Below are 21,055 nucleotides of genomic sequence, written 5' to 3' on the forward strand. Positions count from 1 at the left end.
TCCTCTCTAAAACAAATCATAACAGGCTCCTCCATAGGGCCTGTGAAGTTAGGTTATGACATCATGATGATGACTGAATGATGACATCACAGGATCTTAACCTTGATGACATCAGAGATCATCGAATCCGGATGTGCCCTGACTCCCATGATTCATTTCCCATTGTGTCTCAAACCTTGTTGTGTAGTACTAATAATTTGTCGAGTTGTATTTACATGATGCTATGTTCTAGACATTGAGAAGATCTAAATAACATGTAAGCCAAGACGGTATCATATAGAGACTGCAGTATGGCTTTTTTTATCATGCTGAATGTAGATTAAATCATGTAAAAAGTTAAATAAAATTTTGCCTAGAATGTTACAACGTATCTTACTGTAGACACACAGACAGTTCTAGAGATCAAAATCATTACTTCATACTAGTGTTGACCTCTCAACTTAAGGGTATCATCACTGTCTTCATGTGGTTAAAATAGTTGACTAGAATGACATTACTGCCTACTGGCCATGGATATGTAAATGCAATGCGCAAGTATACTTGCACGACCATAGCTCGGTAATGTCTTTAAGGTTAAGCCAGAGGTACTCCTGAAGCCTGTGGTAATGTGATGGGGAGGGCTCACTTAAAATAAACGGTGGTTTTATGCGTGAATGTTGACAGGGTGGAAGGATTACCTTTGGTTGTAGGGCTGTTTTGTCATCTTTGATGTAAAAAAGAACAAGGCATCACAGGTATATGTGTTTGATTGACTGTACAGTTGAAGGTGTGCTGTAAAACTACCTATGTCCCCAATCTCTATCCATTTACACAGGTGAAAAGTTATATGTTGCCTGACGGCAACAGCTTTTTTTTTTAATACATCGAGTTGAGCCGCTATGGACTACGTGATAACAACCAACTTCATTTTAGTGTGTAGGTCTTGTTCTTGTTCCGGCTTTGACTTCCTGCCAGTATCATCTGAGCCCAGCAACGAGTGCCTGTTTATGCTCTTCAGACAATGGTTCTTTCCGTCTCCTGGAAGTTGATGCCATTTTGAAACCTTGATAGTTGTTTGCCAATCTTCTGAATGCATTCCTGTCATGAATTTCTTGGTCTGAAATACCAATCTGCCTCAGATCTTTTTCGCATTCCTGGAACCATCTCGGCTTTGTTGCCTTAGATAGAATAAAATTCCATATTCTTTTTGTTAGTCGATTATCAGTCATCCTCAAGAGATGACCATAAATAATTGACGCTGTGAGAGGTTCTGTCTTGCTGTACAAATCCTCATTTGGTCTCATTCGCCACTGTCCATCAACCCACCTAATACCTAGGATTTTTCTTAGTATCCTGAGCTCTCTTTTTCCAGCCGGTCAGGTTCACCTTTACTACTTAAGGTCAAAGTTTCAGATGCATATAATCCCTCAGGTTTTACAACTGTTTTATAGTCTCGGTACTTGGCCCCGATACTCATAGACTTTTTTATAGATATTCTTTGTCATTTGGTGTCATGGCAACAATATGCAGTTGAGGGTTAAGGAAAAGTGGCTGGATTAGCTCACGCACTTGTCATGGGCGTCCTGTCCTTCAACTGACTTTCATAACTGATTATAGCTTGGAACACTTGGAACATTTTCTGTTTTGATCCATGTGTGATCCCTAATCTTTTTATTTGCATTGAAAACATCACATGTGCTGGCTCCCTTTGCTTCCCTCAACTTATTTGTGATATAACAGGAGAATTGCCAGTCGTAAGCATGGGTGTTTTAGTGTGAAATTACTATAGGCTGTTGCTTGAAGCTTTGCCATTGTGAAATAACTGGGTTGTCCTTCCTGTATAAAGATTAACATAAAAATTATTACAATGTAACATCTGCTAGAGGACACACCCATAGATTCAGCCAATCCTGAAGAGGCCCATTTGAGAGGAATTGAGCTATGACCAGTTTCAAGGGCAGTTTTACCCAGGTACCTGTGAACCTTGATATCTTTTTGTTGCATTTCCTGAACACACCACTGAGATTTTCTTATCTTTTACTTACCATTAACCTAAAAATATATGACATTAGGTGTGTTACTTCACACTTTATTTGTATGTTTTTGGTTGATGAAATCGGTTGACCATTGGTCTATTGATGGAATGCTTGATGGCATTTAACTAAATTGAAGGGTTTCATCTCTGTTCGACCAGTTAAGATTGATATCGGAGGAACCAAAATGCAAAGTTTCTCTCTTTCATGAGCCAAGAAATACCACAACTCTGAACATTGTATACAAAGTCAAGTCTTTGTCTGTTGAATGAATATTATAAATTATCTCTTGGCAGTTCTGGTCATGTCTTAGGAAACATGTAAGTTTGGTTTGAACTACAATGAGCAGAATCCTTTAATAACCAAGGCAAACACCACGGTGCTACAGCCCTAATGGTTGTTAGCCTACCAAGCAGCAGCTGCTCAGCCTGAATGCTTACAGTTTAGGAGTGATTTGTGGTCAATACGACAAATCCTCTCGGCCGTTGTTCTCTGCTTCCTTAGACCAGGGATGCTATCTCACTCTCAGGCAGCTTATCAATGGTTCTCATGTAGTCTAAATGGACAGAATCTCACCCTCAAATCCTGGTAAATTCTGTTAGTTATCCAGAAATCGAATCATGGGTTGCCGGGTATGTGGTGGACTCATTACTTTTAGACCACAGGGGCAGCACAGATTCCTTTAGCATCTGAAAAAGTAAGTTTAAGTCAATATTGATAAGCTTTTGTAAGAGTCAAAAAATGTCCAACAACTGATCATTTGTAGACTGAAATTTGACTTGGTAGTCAAACTGTCGACCTTCTCCAGAAAGAGATGCAAAGTATGTCTGCTTGATGATCATAGTCATCTGTGGAAACATGAGGAACAAACAAGTGACAAGTCATTTAAGAAACATATGATATGTTGAACACAATGAGAAGACATGGAAGAGAAGACAAGTGATGTGGAGATTGTCCTTTAAAGTTTTTCTTCTTCTGTTGCTCTCTATTCCAGTTAAGTCCTCTCATTGTGACTTTCTGTTTTTGTACCTGTCTCCTTATGCAATTATGTCATTACATTTGTTGGTTCATTTCCATCTTTCCTATTTTTACATTGGGAGAATTAATTATGATAGTTTTATTTTACAAGCATGAAATTTATTTGGGAATCTGTGTTTTGTTTACTAATATATCAGTATTATAGTTACCTCTTTGCTCTTCATATCTTTTGCTTACAGCTTTTTGCAGATGTTAAGGATGAAATGTTCATAGAAGAGCGCATAGTTAGCGAACTGGTCCCATGTTTCAAAGAAGAAGACACGTAAGTACAGTTTAGATTAATAGGAATATGGAAGTCGTTGTTTACCTGTCCACTCACTCACTCTATAGACAAATTAGAGTGTGTTATCCTCTGGATCTCAATATTATGGCTTCAAACCTGGTACAGGTTCATCCATGTCATTCTCGAATTCTATCACTTACGTGTGACTCATGATCCCACGTTATTGGGCTTGCTCCTGAAATGTAAGAATATTCTCATGGCATATGCATTTTCACCCTGCAGAATTAAAATAGCTTAGCGAAAGTTTCCAGTGATCAGAATGCAGCTATATGGTACCACTTAGAAGCTGAGTCATTAAGATGATGATTATTATTTATTAATTCAGGAACCTTGATGTTGAACTAATAGCTTGTGCAGTCTGATAGTATTTGAAGCTGATCACATATGTTAGCATCATATATTTGCATGAAAGAACTCATTCCTGCATTTCAACACCTGGAATCCATAGCTTATTGAACTCAAAGTAGCTAGTATTTGAATACATTAGCATCATAGTTTTACATAAATAGGACAAAATTCTGGCATTTTGACCTCTTGGAAGTGTTGGCTTTCCAAACTGAAGTTAACTGGTTCAATCCTGGCTCTAGTGAAATGCACTGGACACATCAGTTGCCAGCACACAGTTTCAATGGTATCTACAAGCCTCTGTTGCCACACACAGGCGTGACGTACTGGAACAATTAAAAAATAATAAAGGTGTTCATTGATCCACCTATTCAATATTTTATTTCCACTTATAGTGGTTACATAAACACAATAACACTTATTTGGGACAATCCAAAAATATTCATAGAATGTATGTAACTGCTAAATTCCTCTTGATATATAAGTCAAATAGGGTATAAAATAGATCAGAATTACATCATGCAAGTATTATTGAATAATAAAGCAAGACCTCATCTTCCCCCTCTTACCATAGACCTAGTAGCATGCACATATGTAGCCTCCTCTTCTTCATACATCTAGTAGTGTGCACATATGCAGCCTTATCCTCCTCCTTCTCCTCCTCCTCATGGTAGTTAGGGTCTAGCACAACAGGTCAAGTGATCACTTTGAGAGTTTACATTGAATGTTTTATTATCTATCAAATTTTTGAAATGTGTGCACGCTCTCATATATGACCATCATAGACTCAAACTACGCACTCTCTTTACGGCTGTCAGCATTCAAAACACTGCCTCTCATTTGCTCATACTACCTTCTTTGTTACTGAGCAAGTGGCAACGTGGCTTGGATCTAGTGGCTATAAACTTGTATTTGGGATATAGGGGTTTGAACCCTACTGCTGGTAGCCCTGAAGATGGTTTTCCTTGGTTTCCCATTTTCAGTTAGGCAGTTAATGGCCAACTGGCTTCCTCCCTACTTTCAACTCTTTCTGGTTGCTTTGTCGCCATAAGACCTGTCTGTGTCAGTGCAAAGTAAATCAAATTGTTGGCCCTCTTTGTTATGAGCTGCACACTATCAGCAATCTAAAGAACTCCTTGACATTCAAAATAAATGGTCCCTTTTCTGAAATATAAGTTCATACCACCATCGTTATCTCAGATGCGTTCTATCAGCTAACTAAATCATTCTCTTATCAACATGATATTCAAAATATGCATTTCCTGTTTCAGGCATACTGTCATCTTTAACACATATGCACTCTATCAACCAGCAAACTGTCTCAGCTGTCAGCATTTGAAATGTGCACGTGTCCAGAACACTTACCACACAGGCTGCTATGCTCTAGTTGCAAACTAATAAACTTTTACCACCACCTTACAACATGCATGCTGCCATCTGTCATCAAACTAAATGAACTCCAGCTTCCCATTCCTCCATCCTGGATTTCTAGTGCTTTCTGTACGCCCTCCACCTCCTCATTTCCTCACTCCCTCCTTGGCATTAGCATGTAAAAGACAAAATCACATGAAACAACACTCCACTCTGTCCACTATGGACGAAGAGGCAACTGCTGATCTCCTTGTCTACCACCATCCTTGGGTATGAGGCATGAGGGAGATTGTTAAAGACAACAGCAATTTTTCAGTGGATCGATGGATGGTGCAGGAGGGCCCCTCTCCCCAAAAAGCAGCCACTAACCTGACTGATGGGCTGTTCCTTGGAGTCCTTGAGGTTACGATAGGACTGCTAGGTTATGACGTCATGGCCTCGTGATGTCATGATGACATCAGAAGTTATTGACTTTGCTGACATGTGAACCGATCAAAAATATTTATTCAGCAAAATTCAAATTGCCTGCTCTGTGTTTGAACTGCATTTCCACATATTACTGCCCAAGGCATTGGGTGTGAATTATCAGTGTCCCATTGATTGATCATGTGCAGCTACTAACAGAAAATTCAATATAAATTGATGAGCATTAGGGATCTTAATAACAATTAACACCTATACAATAAATAAGAGGGTAAATACCACAAATTTCCAATGTTTTATCAATAAGCGCTCAAATATGACAACATGCATATTACTGTCATAGCCACTCTGCTTTAAGTTTGACACTAGGTGTAACCTGCTTTTGGTAGTGTCGTGATATTCTTCAAGATACTCAAATTTTAGAAACCCGCTACATGATCTATAAGACATCATCTTAGTTTTAGATGGCTTTCTTTCTTGCTATAGAGTATCCTTTCAGTGCTCGTGGGGAAGGGTGTATGTAGGTAGTGTGAGTTGCTGTTTTTTATATTTTTGCTCACAACATTCTGGGGGTTGCAGCAGCTGTGGGTGTTTATGGGTGCTTTGTAGCTTCTTTTATACACTACAAGGCCATCAAGGGTACAATAGGATCTCTATAGAGTGCTATGGGGCTTTGTTTTGGTGCTGTAGGTTTTCTTTTGGTTGCTATAGAGCCTCCATTGAGCACTATGGAGCTTCACTTCTTTTGTGCTATGGGGGCTCTTATGAGTGGTATGGGACTGCATTTGAGTGCTTTACATTCAAATCAAGTACCCAACATCTGACCCAACTGAGAATCAAATCCAGTGGAGGTGGAGGATATAATAAAACAATGTCATTTGCTTTACGTCCCACTAGGTACTTTTATGGTTTTTGGAGATGCTGAGGTGCCGGAATTTAGTCCTGCAGGAGTTCATTTACATGCCAGTAAATCTGCTGACATGAGGTTGATGTATTTGAGCACCTTCAAATACCACCAGACTGAGCCAGGATGAAACCTGCGAAGTTGGGGTCAGAAGGCCAGGCCAGCACCTCAACTGTCCGAGCCACTCAGCCTGGCTAGTGGTGGAAGAGGAGCCTGTGGTGGATTAGGAGGTGGAGGAACAGTCAGAGGTGGGGGCGGAGGCAGGGATGGAGTAGATCTTTGAAGATGAAATTGAGGTGGAGGTAGAATTGGAGCAAAGGGAGATCAGAAGCTAAACAGCTCGTAAGGCTAAAGGGTTTTAATGGGCTAAAGGGCTTCAATGGGCTAAAGAGCACTAAAGGACTATGTGCTTTAATGTGCAAAAAAAAAGACAACTCATATTGACCACCGGGCACTACAGGGTTAAATGGCACTAAAGGGCTAACCAGCTCTAATTGGGCTAAAGGGTTTATATATTTAAGTTGCACCAAATGGCTAAAGGGCTGATATTGGCTAAAGAGCTAGAGGTTTTTGTATGGGTTAAAGGGTGCAATAAGGCAAACATTGTCACTCTTACAAGATCAATCACACTAAAAGTATATCAAGAACAAGGTTGACTTCTTGGAGTTGGAAGTTGAGGGTTGGAAGAGAAGAGAAGAAGAGAAGAGAAGAGAAGAGAAGAGAAGAGCAGTTGATCAAAAGTGGTCAGAAAATTGTGACATAATTGTGGTGTTACCATAAGTTCACAAGTTATAATGGACAGCTACCGTGTAAGTGATGTGTCCTGGTGTCATGAGAGTATCGTTGCGTGGAATCGTGAAGCGTTACATACCCTGTTTGAAATAATCACTAACCACAATATACACCAATCTCGCAGTTCAGCATAAGATATCACTTGCTGGTAGTGTTAAGTATAATGACAAGGTGGCTTGCAAAGCGAAGCTAACCTTACCAAACTATGACTAAGGGGACCAGTCATATAACTGGACTGCACTCATTGAAGGAAAACTTGCAATCTCTGAAGTTGACCAAATACAGCACAAGATATCAAGCAAAATGCAGTAGAAGTCTGTGCATACTGGATGCTGCCTAGTGGTTAAATCTGTGGAGTAAGTGTGAAAAGGATTTCAGCATGAAAATAAAAGAAATGGACAAAGGGGGATGACTAGTATAATCAAGTTTTGAATGCCTAATCTTAAATACAAATCACAGTTGGATCTTGTTTAACCCCTCAGCATAGTGGATTTAAATACCCCGTCATCTCTGTGCCGTGGGAGGAGCATGGTATTTAAACTTTCTCAGATTCATGCGAGGCTTTATTCAAAGCAACACAACTTTACTATTTTATGGATTTCAATAAAACTTTTGCATGCATGTATACAAAACTTCATTCTTTTGAAAAATATGATTCTATCTTACCTTAATAGTTGAGTTAGGTGTGGAATGTCTTGAATCATCCCTCAACACAGAGACCCGCTTTGCAGTCTGGACACCAAAACACTGTCTCTCTCCAAATTTCCTGTTTATAGCACACAACATAAGCAGATAAATTTTGAAAACTTTGGAGTTTTCTCTGATATTTATCAAGTGCCTCATTATTGTTGAAATGCACAAAATTACTAATTGATTCAAATATATCCATTGAAATAACAATCTCAAAAATTGGCATAGTAAGAATAGAGCTTTTAGTAAATTAGCTTCGTCTGGTTTACATTCCCGCATTCTGGAACGGAGTGGTCATAAGCCCCTATATCAGATTCTTTGCTCAGCATATACATTTGTTTCACGAACTATTATTTGTAATAACTCGTCCATAAAGAACATCTTGAAAACCATCACACCATCACATTCCCCCAACAGCTTCAATGTGAGGTCCTGGGTTCACTATAAACTGCTCTATTTGACCCATGTAATTAGACACGTTTTCCTATCGAAACGTATTAGCCGTGACGTGCAGATTACCATTCTGCGCAGTATTAATTATAGCTGATTCCGAGTGGAGGAATTTGCATACTGCGATGTCATCCACATTACTCAAATCAACATCTGAATCTAACAAACCTTCGTCAGAATCACTCAACTGTTCTATAACATCCTCAATTTCCACACTGGATAACCCGCACTTGCCTGTAGAATCCGTCTCCACTTACAACCAACAGAATGCAAGACAGCGTGTGATAAGGAGAAAGACAAAAGAAAAACAGTCTCACGAGACCCCTGAATAGATAAAATTTATGAATGCATTGACAGTCAGGTTTTTCCCCATTAGGAAATGAAGGTATAATGCAAGAAGTGTGCATAGTAGTTGCCAGGTAGCAGACAAAAACAGCGCTTGCCCTGGTGGTAGAGATAAACATTCCTTGAAATTTCACTCGAATGTCAATGAGAAAACACTATCGAAATACGGATCAAGGTATATCGTTCAAAAGCTCAAGCCTTCTGCTTCAAGGAAAAATGAGTCAAAACACAAACAACTTCGATCATAACTGCTAGATTGTAGTACAGTATACATGTGTACCGTGCGAGCAGTGCTCGTCCCTCCAACGCACGTGATGTTCACTGCATGATGAGCAGTGCTCGGCACTCCATGCTGACAGATTAACATGATGATGGATGGTAATTATTTCTTGAATTAAAAAAACAGATCAACTAGATGCTACTCAGTGACATGAATGTCAAACATTGTAAATTTTACTCAACTCTATTAATAACATAAGCTATTGGGAGAAATAAAAATTTTACGTACAAAATTGACATATTTGCATGGTCCGTTGCATGAAATACTTTAGTCTGTATGAAACTACTCAAACGAATGAACATGGAGTAACACCAATTTCCAGATGATGTAGATTTTCATTCCCATAAGGAACCTGAAAGATTTGTTCTTAATGAGTAAATTTATAACACCAGGTTCTGTACGGGATTCAACAACTGAATCATCTGATGGCCAGGCAGGCATCAATTTTTGATAATGAGACAAAGTCTCTCATAGTGCATTGGCACTGCTGGTTGCTCCAAGTAGCCTACAGATTGACCTTCACAGTGTGCACTGGCCATGCATCGTAGTAGGTGTGTTATTTACCAAATAATCAGCCCAATTTAGCACACTGGGACAAAATGCTGGCAACCAGGAATAAGTTAGCTGGAAAATTAATGTAATGTCCAATAACATATCAACTATATTGGTGTTAGAAATTTACTCATTTGGGACAAATATTTCAGGTTCCCTATGAGAATCATCGTCTACATCTTCTGATGGCCAGGCAGACATCAGTTCTTGAAAATGAGACATAGTCTCTCATAGTGCATTGGTACTGCTGGTGGCTCCAGGTAGCCTACGCAGTAGCCTTCAGAGAATTCACTAGCCATATATCTTTGTAGGTGTGCTATTTACCAACTGATGAGCCCAACATAGCACACTGGGGCAAAACGCTGGCAACCAGGAATGAGTTAGCTGGAAATTTTATAATGTCCAATTACGGACCAGTTATATTGGTACTACCAATTTCCAGCCTAAGACCTACATAATCAAAACAATTTACCTGGTCCTTCCATTAAATGTAGAACGGATAGTCCTTGAGACAAGAGGAGGTGGAATAACTGCTTGCTTAACTGAGTCTCATTTTCAGATTAAGGCTAGTTAACATGGCTAATGGGCTGAAAAAACTAAGGGTTCTTAAAAATAAGTTATTCCTCTCTCTTATTCGCCTCATATTGTTATATCCTGATGTCGGAGGAGAACCAGCTCAGTCAAGTTGCGGAGTGCCAAGCCAGCAGAACTGCTGGTGGAAGATGGGTGTACTACTTAAATCAGCTGATAGTGTTCAAGAAGAATCCAGATTGCAGGTAAGCCAGGAGATTTGCAGCATGTCATTATGATGTTATAATAGTACTAAAATGGTGTGTAGAGAGGGGTAGTTGACAAGCCTTGTGGACAAAGTTCTGGAGGAAATGCACACATTTTAACAGTGATATCCTGGTGGGGATGGTGAAATATTTAATGTAGGATACAATTTACATGTAGATATTACAGTACGATATAGTTCACATATCTGATGTTTCATTTATTCTGGCAAGAGATTAAATTTCAACAGAACTTTCAACAGAACAGTCTTGATGGTGCAGGACAGAAGATGTCATTCTTCAATCTATTTTTTCATAGTTGATAATAATAACAGTAAGGTGGAAGAGCAGCTAAAATGGATTCCATCGAGTCACAGCGATGCATCCACACAGCACCAACCAAGAATGACAGCATGGATATCAAAAGAAATTATACCGAAAACAAGACTAGACTAAGAAACTCGACTGATGATGTTGGCTCATAATTGTTGTTCTGATGTTGGCTCATAATTGTAGTTCTTCTAATTTTAAAGATAAAGAGCAGAAGAAGAAAAGGAAGAATAGAGAGAGTAAGGAATATGGGAGTTCTCCAAAAAAGGGGGGGAGAGAAGGCACATGCACACATTCATTATCCTAATAGTTGAGGGAAATTAGTCTTAAATTCAACGTAATATACAGTATGTTGGGTGAGTTCCTGAGGTTGGACACTGCATGAGGGAGAGAGAGAGCTAAGTACTAAAGGGTTTTATTGGGGTTAAATAAGTACATTTAATATCAGTCTGATTAGAAATATTTTGCAATAGAACATTAATGGGAGAGGAAAGGCCAGAATCTAATATTTTCTTGTCCATTATAGGAAAAGAATGGCGATTGATCCTTTATGGTAGAACTTTATGAATGGTTTAATACTAGAAGTGAATCACCAAGTTTGAATTTTGAAGATACATGTTGAGAGTTATACTTCTTATGGTGTGATTGCTGTGCTTTGTACAGATTTTTCTAGGCCAATTCCCAGACTTGTTTCAAAGAGCGAGTGAGCTAATCATATAATAGTGCTGATAGGTTCCAATTTAAAAAAAAAGGTGAGAGTGAATTTTGTCACCTGGAGACCCAAATGGGGAACTATTTTACCTCCAGAATATTGTACCCCAGAGGAAACTATCATCAGTTCATGATTCATACAGAGAATGCTTCTTGTCCTCAGGATTTGGTTATGACACTGGTTTCCCATTGCTTTCAGCTGAGTAAGAGTATCAATGCAGCTAAGCCATGTTAAGTATTATACAATGGCATTTCGGTCAATCACCTAGAATGCTTCCCATGCAACTTCCAAAAGGCTGCTACACCACTATCGATGGACCCTTTGTTAGTCTGACCTCTCGACAAATACCCATTTTATATGGTTGCACATGCAGCTTCGCTATCTGCTACACTGGGATTCACATGTGTCTCCACTGCGATAAGGTCACGTCATTCGTGAGGGAGGGGAGGAAAACTAAATATCAATTTAAAAACATGTGAAACTGTGGATCATAGAAAATAAAAGCACAGTTTAAATATTAGTTTCTGAATGCAAAATTTATTGTATATTTATCTATTTTGAATGATATATTTCAGGGATCCATTTAAATCATTGATATAATCTTGTAATACAGCATGAAATGACCATATGTAAAATATTTATTTTAAAACGTTCCCTGCTTTGCGAGTCACATGTCTCATACAGCTCAAAAATGTTGTGCTGGACAAAAATACACATTTTATTCCTATGCTGCTACGGTGATAACTTTGCGTTACAGTATGACAACGAGTCACAGGTGGTATCTACATTGTTCTATGAAATAGGTGTATGTTTAACAACTACCGTACACAGTGAGGCACAGGTGACTTATGATGCATGAACGTAATGTAGCTTTTACTATTCGCTATACGAGTCAACTGTGCCTTGCATTTTTACTGGACATCGCGCTCAAATGCGGTGGACAATAGGAGCTATACATTGTTGATGGAGTATTATCATGTGGTAGCCGTCATTATAGGCTGGCGGAAATCTGTTGTGACAGCGTGTGAATATCCTTGTCATCGTGTCATCATGATAATTTACAATTGGGCATTTTTTCTATGCAGCCTCACGGAGAGAATGTTACTTATATACAGATTTCATCTTATTCTCAACTATAAGCATAGAAAGCTAAGGAAAGTGTGTGAATTGTTTCAGATGAAACGTAGATTAGCAGACTTCCAGCTACCCAAAGAATGTCCCAGTTTGGACTCTTCACAACGAACCAGGAGATCTCGTTTAGAGAAACCATTAAAGGAGTTGGATATTGAGTATCCTTTAGGAGGTGAAGATATCCAATGTAGTGATGTTGTGGTTCCCAATTTTTCATTGTCAAGTTCAATCATCATCACAAGTGTCCTCTGGAACTGACACAGAGGTACATGGTAGTCACAGTTAAAGTGACAGTGAACAAATTAAAACACAATAAGTTAAATCAGACTGCAGTTGGGGTGATAAAACCAGGAATGATTTAGGCTTCACTGTTTTTCCTAGTCAATTAAAAGTTCATTTGCAGTTAGAAGAGTGACAGCTCACTTTGTGGATGACAGCCTACAGTATTGGAAATGATGGTTCAGAAAACCAACAGATATGCCAATCAATTTAAACAAACTCATAATGAGAAAAGCAAGATCAGAGGTTTGAAATGTAAAGAAACTAATGTTCAGGAAATGAAACAGTTTCTAAGAATTATCATGTGGATGGGTCTTGTTCCTTACCCAACTATTAACTCATACTGCTCTAAGGATGACTTATATGATGTGCGACTTATTAGACGGGTAATGCCACAGGATTGTTTCCTACTTCTCTTGGAATTCTGGCACTTCGCATTTCGAGAATGCCTTGACAATGGGGAAAGAAATGGTTATAGATGAAGCTATGGTTGCTTGGAGAGGCCGTTTAGTTTTCAGAATGTACGTTCCTTACAAAACTCACAAATATGGAGTTAAGGTGAATAAACTTTGTGTAAAAGAAGGCTACACTCTTGGAATGAAGATCTATGCAGGAAAATCCAATGTGGGTGAAAGCGGAGTAGGTCATGCTCATTCTGTTGTAATGGAGCTTCCAAATGGATTTCTAAATGAAGGACGTATCCTGTATGCCGATAATTTCTACACCAGTGTACCTCTGGCAGAAGAACTTCTGAGGAACGAAACCTTTGTGTCTGGGACCCTTCGTAGCAATAGACGTGGACTACCGATGATAGTGAAATAGGAAATGAAGAAAGGTGAGGTAGTGGGTAAGATGTGTCAGCACGGTACTCGAGTTATCAAGTGGGTTGACCAGCAACCTGTTCTAATGCTTTCAACACTGCCGAGCCATAGTGACTGTCTCTAATACTCTGGAAAGGAAAACAGAGACAGTGAACCTGTCAGAAAGCCTCTCTCTGTTCTTGATTACAATGGAACTAAAAAGGGGCTCAATTTCAGTGTTCAAATGTCTTCGTAATATTCAGGTCTGCGGAAAGGTTCAAAATGGTATGGAAAGTAGCCCTAGAAGTAATCCTGGGAACGCCCTTCGTTAATTCTTGGATACTTCACAGCATGACGTCTGCAAAAATGCCATTACTGCAATTTCAAGAGAAGTTCGCAAGGAGCTTGGTTGGACCACAGACAGAACCTGTGATCAGTCCTGGGAGGAGACGTGCGCACACGCATAATCTCTGAAAGATGGAAGGACCAGCCAGAAAAGTTTGAAGACGATGCGTGGTATGCTATAAAGCTCAGCGAGAATATGGCACACCAAAAGATGATGACAATAAAACAAAGCAGGGGACAACGTACTGCGTGAAATGCCCAAACAAACCATTCATGTGCTTTGGATGTTTAATAAAGTTCATAAATGCTGAAATTGAACTTACTGTGTTCAAAATAAAATTTGCCATTGTATAGTAATAAAATTAATGAGATTACGAGTGTAAATAGTTTAGGGAATTTTGAGATCACTGAAAAGAAATAGGCAATTGGGTTCAAATAGAGAACAGTATTATTTTGAAATAATATTTTAAATTCTATATGCAGTGCCTTTATTATAAAGCAAATAAATATGTGCATTTATTGTTTGCCTAAAAATGCATTTACGCTCATGTAAACACGTAGAAAGGGATGTTATCGGTCTGGCCTGTGCTACGCGAGGCACAGGTGACTCGTCAACTTCAGTGATTATTGCCGCTAAACGAAGCACCCATGGATGCCCCTGCTGAGGAATGTGAGAACTTGACATGACCTGCAGCTGCCAACCTCATTATTTTGAAGTAATATACTTTCACCATCCACCGGCAACCCATAGAACTACTTCCGTAGGACAAGTCACACGTGCCTCGTGATGCACACCAGTGAAGTGCGGTAGGAGAAATCGGTGACTCTTGATGCACTCATGCTCAATGTCAACAGTGTAACAATAGCAGCGAATGTGTTAATAAAGTTGTAAATAGGGAGGATTGCAATAGTGTATAAATGTGCGTAATAACTTCACCGGCACATAGGCACATAAATGTTTCAGGTGTAAATTTTTGCAAAGATAATGTAAAATATCTTACTAAACATTTGCAAATGTATTGTAGAAGATAAGTTTAAATAAATAATAATAATTATTATAATTATTATTATTCTGCCAGGCTAAGTGGGTCAGACATTTAAGGCGCCGGCCTTCTGACCCCTACTTGTCAGGTTTGATCCTGGCTCAGTCCAGTGGTATTTGAAGATGCTCAAATACATCAGCCTCATGTCAGTAGATTTACTGGCACATAACAGAACTCCAAAAACTGTAATAGTAGTTAGTGGGATGTAAAGCAAAATAACATTATTATTTTTAGTATGGTCTGCGACCATGATGAAATTTGAATGCCAAGCTTGACTCCATACCCTTGGTGTGTTCACATGTAATCAACCGTTGTTTTCTTTCAGCCCGAAACTTGCATCTGTGTCTGACTTTTTACTTTCACGCCTGACCATTTGATCAACTGTTGTGCTCTTCTAACCTTAACTTTGCAACTTTGTGTAATTTTTTGCTTTCTAGTCTGACCTCTGTTTGTCAAATTAAATTTTCATCCCACTCTAACCTTTTGTCTCATAATCCTGTGGAATAGTGCAGGGAATATACTGGATTCTAAGGTTGTCCTGACATTCTCCCTATGAAATGAGCACTATGTTTTCTTGGTGCATGTGTTGGCTGCCAAGATGAGCCATCATGACTAAAACTTGAGCATTTCATACCAATACCAGAATGTTTATAAGGTAATCAATTTTAATGTTCTCATTTTGAAACCCCTTAAATTGGTGAGCTCCTGGCTACTTAAAATCTACTTAAAACACACCAATATGGCATATTTTTCACTGTTACATATAGCATAGCTTACTGCATTTTCATTCATAAGTTACTGTTTCTGCTATCTTAAAAAATTGCTTAGTAAGTAGCCTATATTAAATGTCTGTTCAGGATATTATAATGTTTATATCGAGAATATGTCCTTTTACCTGCATCTTGTTTGAATCTACAGTTTTTGCTGTACCTCCTTATGTTATTCTCATTGAGAATGAATAAAAAGCAATGTATGATATCCTACTACATCCAACAGCACAACAAATCCTCTTGCCCTTATACTGTTTAGGGCCATCCATATTTCTAATAATTTTTGGGAACCAAGTTTTCAGCTTAACTTATATGCTTCAATCTGCACTGGTGATCCAACCAGCTGTTAGTACAGCCATGAACAGAGCAGCATGCATGGTGCCTATTGTGCACACCTTGTTTTCACAGCACAGACAAGAGTGTCTGTCCGTCGATCGAGGCATAAGTCTTATTGAAGTTGACACATTGCAGAGCAGTGTTACTGTCCCTCACCCCTTTTTAGTTTTAAAGTGGTTTTCATGTTTTTAGATGGGTTCTGCAGAAGAATGTCATACTGACACAGATAGGTCTTATGGCGATGATGGGACAGAAAAGGTCTAGGACTGGGTAGGAAGTGGCCATGGCCTTAATAAAGCTTCAACTCCAGCATTTGCCTGGTGTGAAAATGGAAAACCACAGAAAACCATCTTCAGGGCTGCTGACAGTGGGGTTCAAACCCACTATCTCCCGTTTGCAAGCTCACAGCTGCGCGGGCCGGTCTGATGTAAAAGAACTCCTGTGGGACTAAATTCCGGCACCTCACCGTCTCCAAAAACCGTAAATGTAGTTAGTGAGACATAAAGCAAATAAAAATAACATTAACTTTACCAATCCTAAGATTTCTTTACATGCTTATAGTCTTGCATGACTGTTTCTGCACTCTTGTGAACTTCTCCTAGTTTTCCTGTCACTTACTTTAATTCCATTTCACCTAAGCTGTGGTATGTTCTTTGACTGCATGTTCACATTCAACGTTTTACCACTAGTGATGTCTCTTCCTTCAAGTTTGCCTGAGATTAATGATAGTTCGGCATACCATTGCTTGCAATTTGTTCCGGTAACTAATTTCTCTCTGCAAAATGTCAGTTGTAAACGGTTGTTTATACTAACGAATGAATTGAGGATCACTTTATGGTGGGGCACTTTAGTGGGTACTTGTCATTTTGGGACTACTTCTGATGAACAACTTTCATTAGTTGATCACCTGCACTGAACCTGTCAAAAGGCAACAGAGTTCCATCCAAAATCCACAGCTTTTGTGAAGAAATGGTCAGAGTCCATTATCCTGCCTCTGTGAACTCTGATATTCATTATAACCTTGATTGTATTTTGCCCTGATTACAACATGAGCTATCTGAAGTAAACAAACATGGGGTTCGGAGATTGATAGGTGGTGTGCTATTTTGACTTTTTAGTAAAGAATATCTGTGGACATGAACGCATGTGGTACAGCCTATTCAGTTTTATTAGATGCTTTCCTTTGGTTCACTTTTGTTCTGTCCTTGAATGTGTTATGTCTTGATATATTGATTCTCTCCCTAGATGGCATTGGAATCATCTGCTACGATTTTGCTGTTGTGATGCAGAATCTTCCCATTCTGATTGTCGGGCTTATACCAAAAGTTTGTTTTCTTGGTTTTTTGTTGTCAGCAATTATTGGAGAATATCTGTTCACAAGACTGTTCCCCTTGTTTCTGCATCTCAAGGATGGCACTGATAGCCATTCGCCAGATGTAAATCCTATGATGAAATCCTACAATTATCATATTATGAAGGCTCTTCCAAAGATGCTTGGACCATGTCTGTTGTTGGACTCAGGTCTTGCCTTAAAGCTCCTGACTCAAGAGATGCATTCGCACCGAATATGACCTCATGGACTGCTGTAAATGAAATTTAGCATTTATGCTTTCCATCAATTTTGGCTTCCGTTTATTTGTCATGCAGAAGTTTTGAACATTTATACTCTGAAAGTTATGAATCCTTTAGGTTCAAATTTAATGATGTTAATATTAGAGAATTCTGACCCTATCTGCACAATGACTTCAGGCTTCCTAGGATATGAAGGCCTGAAGGTGTAACAATCGCTAATAGCAAGCTAAACATTCTCTGTGGTAGAGATATCTGTGCCATTCTTTACCATCGTATGGGAACTAGTAAAGGGTTTTACTAAGGGTAAAGTCTGAGACCATTCAAGGTGTGACTCTCTGATTCTTATTCATGTGTGTTGTGATCAGTGTTTATAGAGCAGTTGTTTGAAATGTTGCTCTCTGTGAGGTTATCTCTTAACAACATTCTTACTTATTGTGGAGAAAAATGTGGGGATGTACAATATAAAAAGTTTGCCTGACAAGATCATCATAATGCTGATCTGTCTACTCACTGTTTGTTATGGCTGTTGATATGTTTCAGTTGTGGCAAGGTTACTCTCTTATAATGTGAGACGCATTTCAGTTCCTGTATTGTGAATTCTATATTTTATTTCGTCCTGTTCCTTGGAAAGAGTAATACCTTGTGTGTATTTCAGTGTGGGGAGCATAGCGGTAAACAGGAGAACTCCCTTGGGCTCTTGTGTTCGTTGCTGCAAGATAGTGAGAACGGGTCATGTACAACCAACTGATAATGGAGAAGTGCTGTACCACTGCAGTTGCAGTGAAGATCTGTTTCCTCATTCTGCAGTTGCTCCAATGAACAATAAAGAATGCAGTAGCACATTTTCTCCTGAGTCGAACATTGAGGGACAAAAAATACCTCCTCCTATGGAGCCCTCCTATCTTAAAGGAGATATGATACTACGTTATGCTGAACATGGAAATCACCATATGTCGAAAGTTAGGGAACCTGTGATAGTCGAGTGTGGGAAACAGAAATATTCGTGTAATGATTGTGGTTATCAGTTCGTTCAGAAAGCTAATCTTAAAAAACACTTTTTGCGTAATTCCGGTGAGAGGCCGCATGTTTGTGATCAATGTGGTATGAGGTTTTCTTTGAAGTATCGTCTTCAGGAGCACATGCGTAGTCACTCGGGAATAGGGCGATATATCTGCAAGGTTTGTGGTATGTTCGTTAAGAGCAAAATCAAGAGACATATGTTAACACACACCGGAGAACGCTCGTTTTCCTGCACTGACTGTGGTAGGGTGTTTTCGCAGAAGTCTTCATTGAAAAGGCATATGCGAATACATACTGGAGAGCGGCCGAACGCATGTACTTATTGTGGGAAAACATTCGCCCTCAAGGAAGCATTGGATAATCACATTCTTACGCATACTTTAGACCGACCATTCATTTGTGATGACTGTGGGGCTTCATTTTCGGCGAAGACTAATCTCCGACAGCATATGAAAGTCCACCTTAGGAATGAAGGTCCACTCCTCTGTAATGAATGCGGTCGGTCATTTCCAAGTAAATATTTTCTTAGCCGCCATAGGTTAATTCACTCTGTGGATACCCTATACGTGTGTAATGAATGTGATCGTTGTTTTTCTAGGAAGGATCATTTGGAAGACCACATCCTCACTCACTAAGAAGCTGTCACAGAGACATAATAAGCGTCGTCGTTAGTTCTATTTAGTAAACCGCGACACCTTTGAAGTGACTGATTAAAACGAATAATACCTGGTATTTCTAATATTAAAACACACCTGTTAACGCAGCTTGAGTACGAGGGCACGTTTCCTCTAGAGTTACACCTTGTGGTGTTGTTTAAATTGTTTGTGTTGTATGAATGGAATATACATTGGTTTGATGCTGTACTCATACCACCTTATCGTGTGGCTTTTTAAAATTATTTCTATGTAACTGCTGCTTCCTTTATCTGCTCTGATCTGCTTCTCATGTTCATACCTTGGTCTACCCATATGGATCTCTCCTTCTGTCCTTCCCTCGCAACCGAATTGCACTAGTCTTGAATGTTGTATGATGTGTTCTATCTCACTATCTCTTTAACTGCTGCATTAGAAGAGCTAGGTACCTATTATGAGAAAAAACCAACTCAAACCAAATCCAGCTAAGACTCAAATCTGTGCGTTCCATTTGCGGCATGCGCAGGCCTCTCAGAAACTCAAAGTACTATGGAAGGGGAACTTACTGGAACACTGCTTTACACCAAAGTACCTGGGAGTTATGCTGGATCGCACATTAACATATAAGAAACATTGCCAAAACCTGAAACAAGAGATAGCTGCCAGAAACAACATTCTACGAAAGTTATCAGGAACAAGTTGGGGAACACAACCACAAACAATTAGAACATCAGCTCTAGCTCTATGCTATTCTGCAGGAGAATATGCCTCCCCAGTTTGGTACAGGTCAGCTCATACCAAGCAGGTCGACATAGCTTTAAACGAAAGCTGCAGGGTCATCACTGGATGTTTGAAACCTACACCCATTGAGAAGGTCCAACTTTTAGCTGGTATTGCTCCCGGTGAGATTCGTAGGGAGGTAGCAGCTAACAAACAAAGGCTCCAGGCATCTTCTTCAGAAGCACATCCTCTCTATGGATACCAACCAGCCACACAGAGGCTAAAATCTAGGAAAAGTTTTCTCCGCACATCAGTTAACCTTGAGGGGAAAGCAGAGAATGCTAGAGTCACAATGTGGAAAGAAAGAATCCACCACCTTTCCAACTGGATAGAGCCAAAGGAAAGTCTTCCATGTGGACACCAGGAGAAGTGGACAGTATGGAAAGGCCTTAACAGACTCCATACAGAAGTCGGCAGAACCAAAGTAAACTTGCGGAAGTGGGGCTTCTCAAGTGATTCATCACTTTGTGATTGCGGAGAGCAGCAGACGATCCAACATCTATGTCAGTGTGTTTTATGTCCTTCAATGTGCACTATGAAAGACTTGATTGCAGCCTCCCCCAGCGCTATTGACGTCGCCCAATACTGGGCAAGCATCATCTAGCTCTCGGATATTGTTGCTCTATCTGTGATTGTATAATAGACTTGTATATTTGTATAGTAGGAATGTAGATATCTTGTTGCTTTTTGTTAAATATCTATAAGTAAAGTTGATACTTCTGACATGAATAAAGAAAAAGAATCTCTTCTGGTTAAATTTAGCCAAATCGATCCTGTTTCATCAATTCAATTCAGTATCTCTTCAGTCATAATTCGATGTATCCATCTCACCTTCAGCATTCTTCTGTAACACCACTTTTAAAAAGCTTCTATTCGCTTTCTTTCTGAACTAGTTATCAACTACGTTTCTCCACTATACAATGCCATGCTCCAGATGAAAGTCCTCAGAAATATCTTTCTAATTCCTATTTCAGTGTTCGAATTGATCAAATTTCTTAAGAGAGGCCTTCCTTGCCTGTGCTAGTCTGCATTTTATGTCCTCAGTTT

General features: G+C 39.3%; 1 protein-coding gene across 2 annotated transcripts in view; it reads left to right on the plus strand.

Moving 5' to 3' along the window:
- The window catches only part of LOC136874575 (gastrula zinc finger protein XlCGF46.1), a 176,960-nt gene extending 157,591 nt beyond the window's left edge, over nt 1-19,369 (plus strand). For both annotated transcript variants that reach the window (XM_068227956.1, XM_068227957.1), the window contains 2 exons: nt 3,230-3,312; nt 18,232-19,369. In XM_068227956.1, the coding sequence (XP_068084057.1) occupies nt 3,230-3,312; nt 18,232-19,231 (1,083 nt within the window). In that variant the 3' untranslated portion in view covers nt 19,232-19,369. The remainder of the gene's footprint in view (nt 1-3,229; nt 3,313-18,231) is intronic.
- Nucleotides 19,370-21,055: the final 1,686 nt, after the last annotated feature.

Source organism: Anabrus simplex, chromosome 5, assembly GCF_040414725.1.
Source record: "Anabrus simplex isolate iqAnaSimp1 chromosome 5, ASM4041472v1, whole genome shotgun sequence".
Lineage (NCBI taxonomy): Eukaryota > Metazoa > Arthropoda > Insecta > Orthoptera > Tettigoniidae > Anabrus > Anabrus simplex.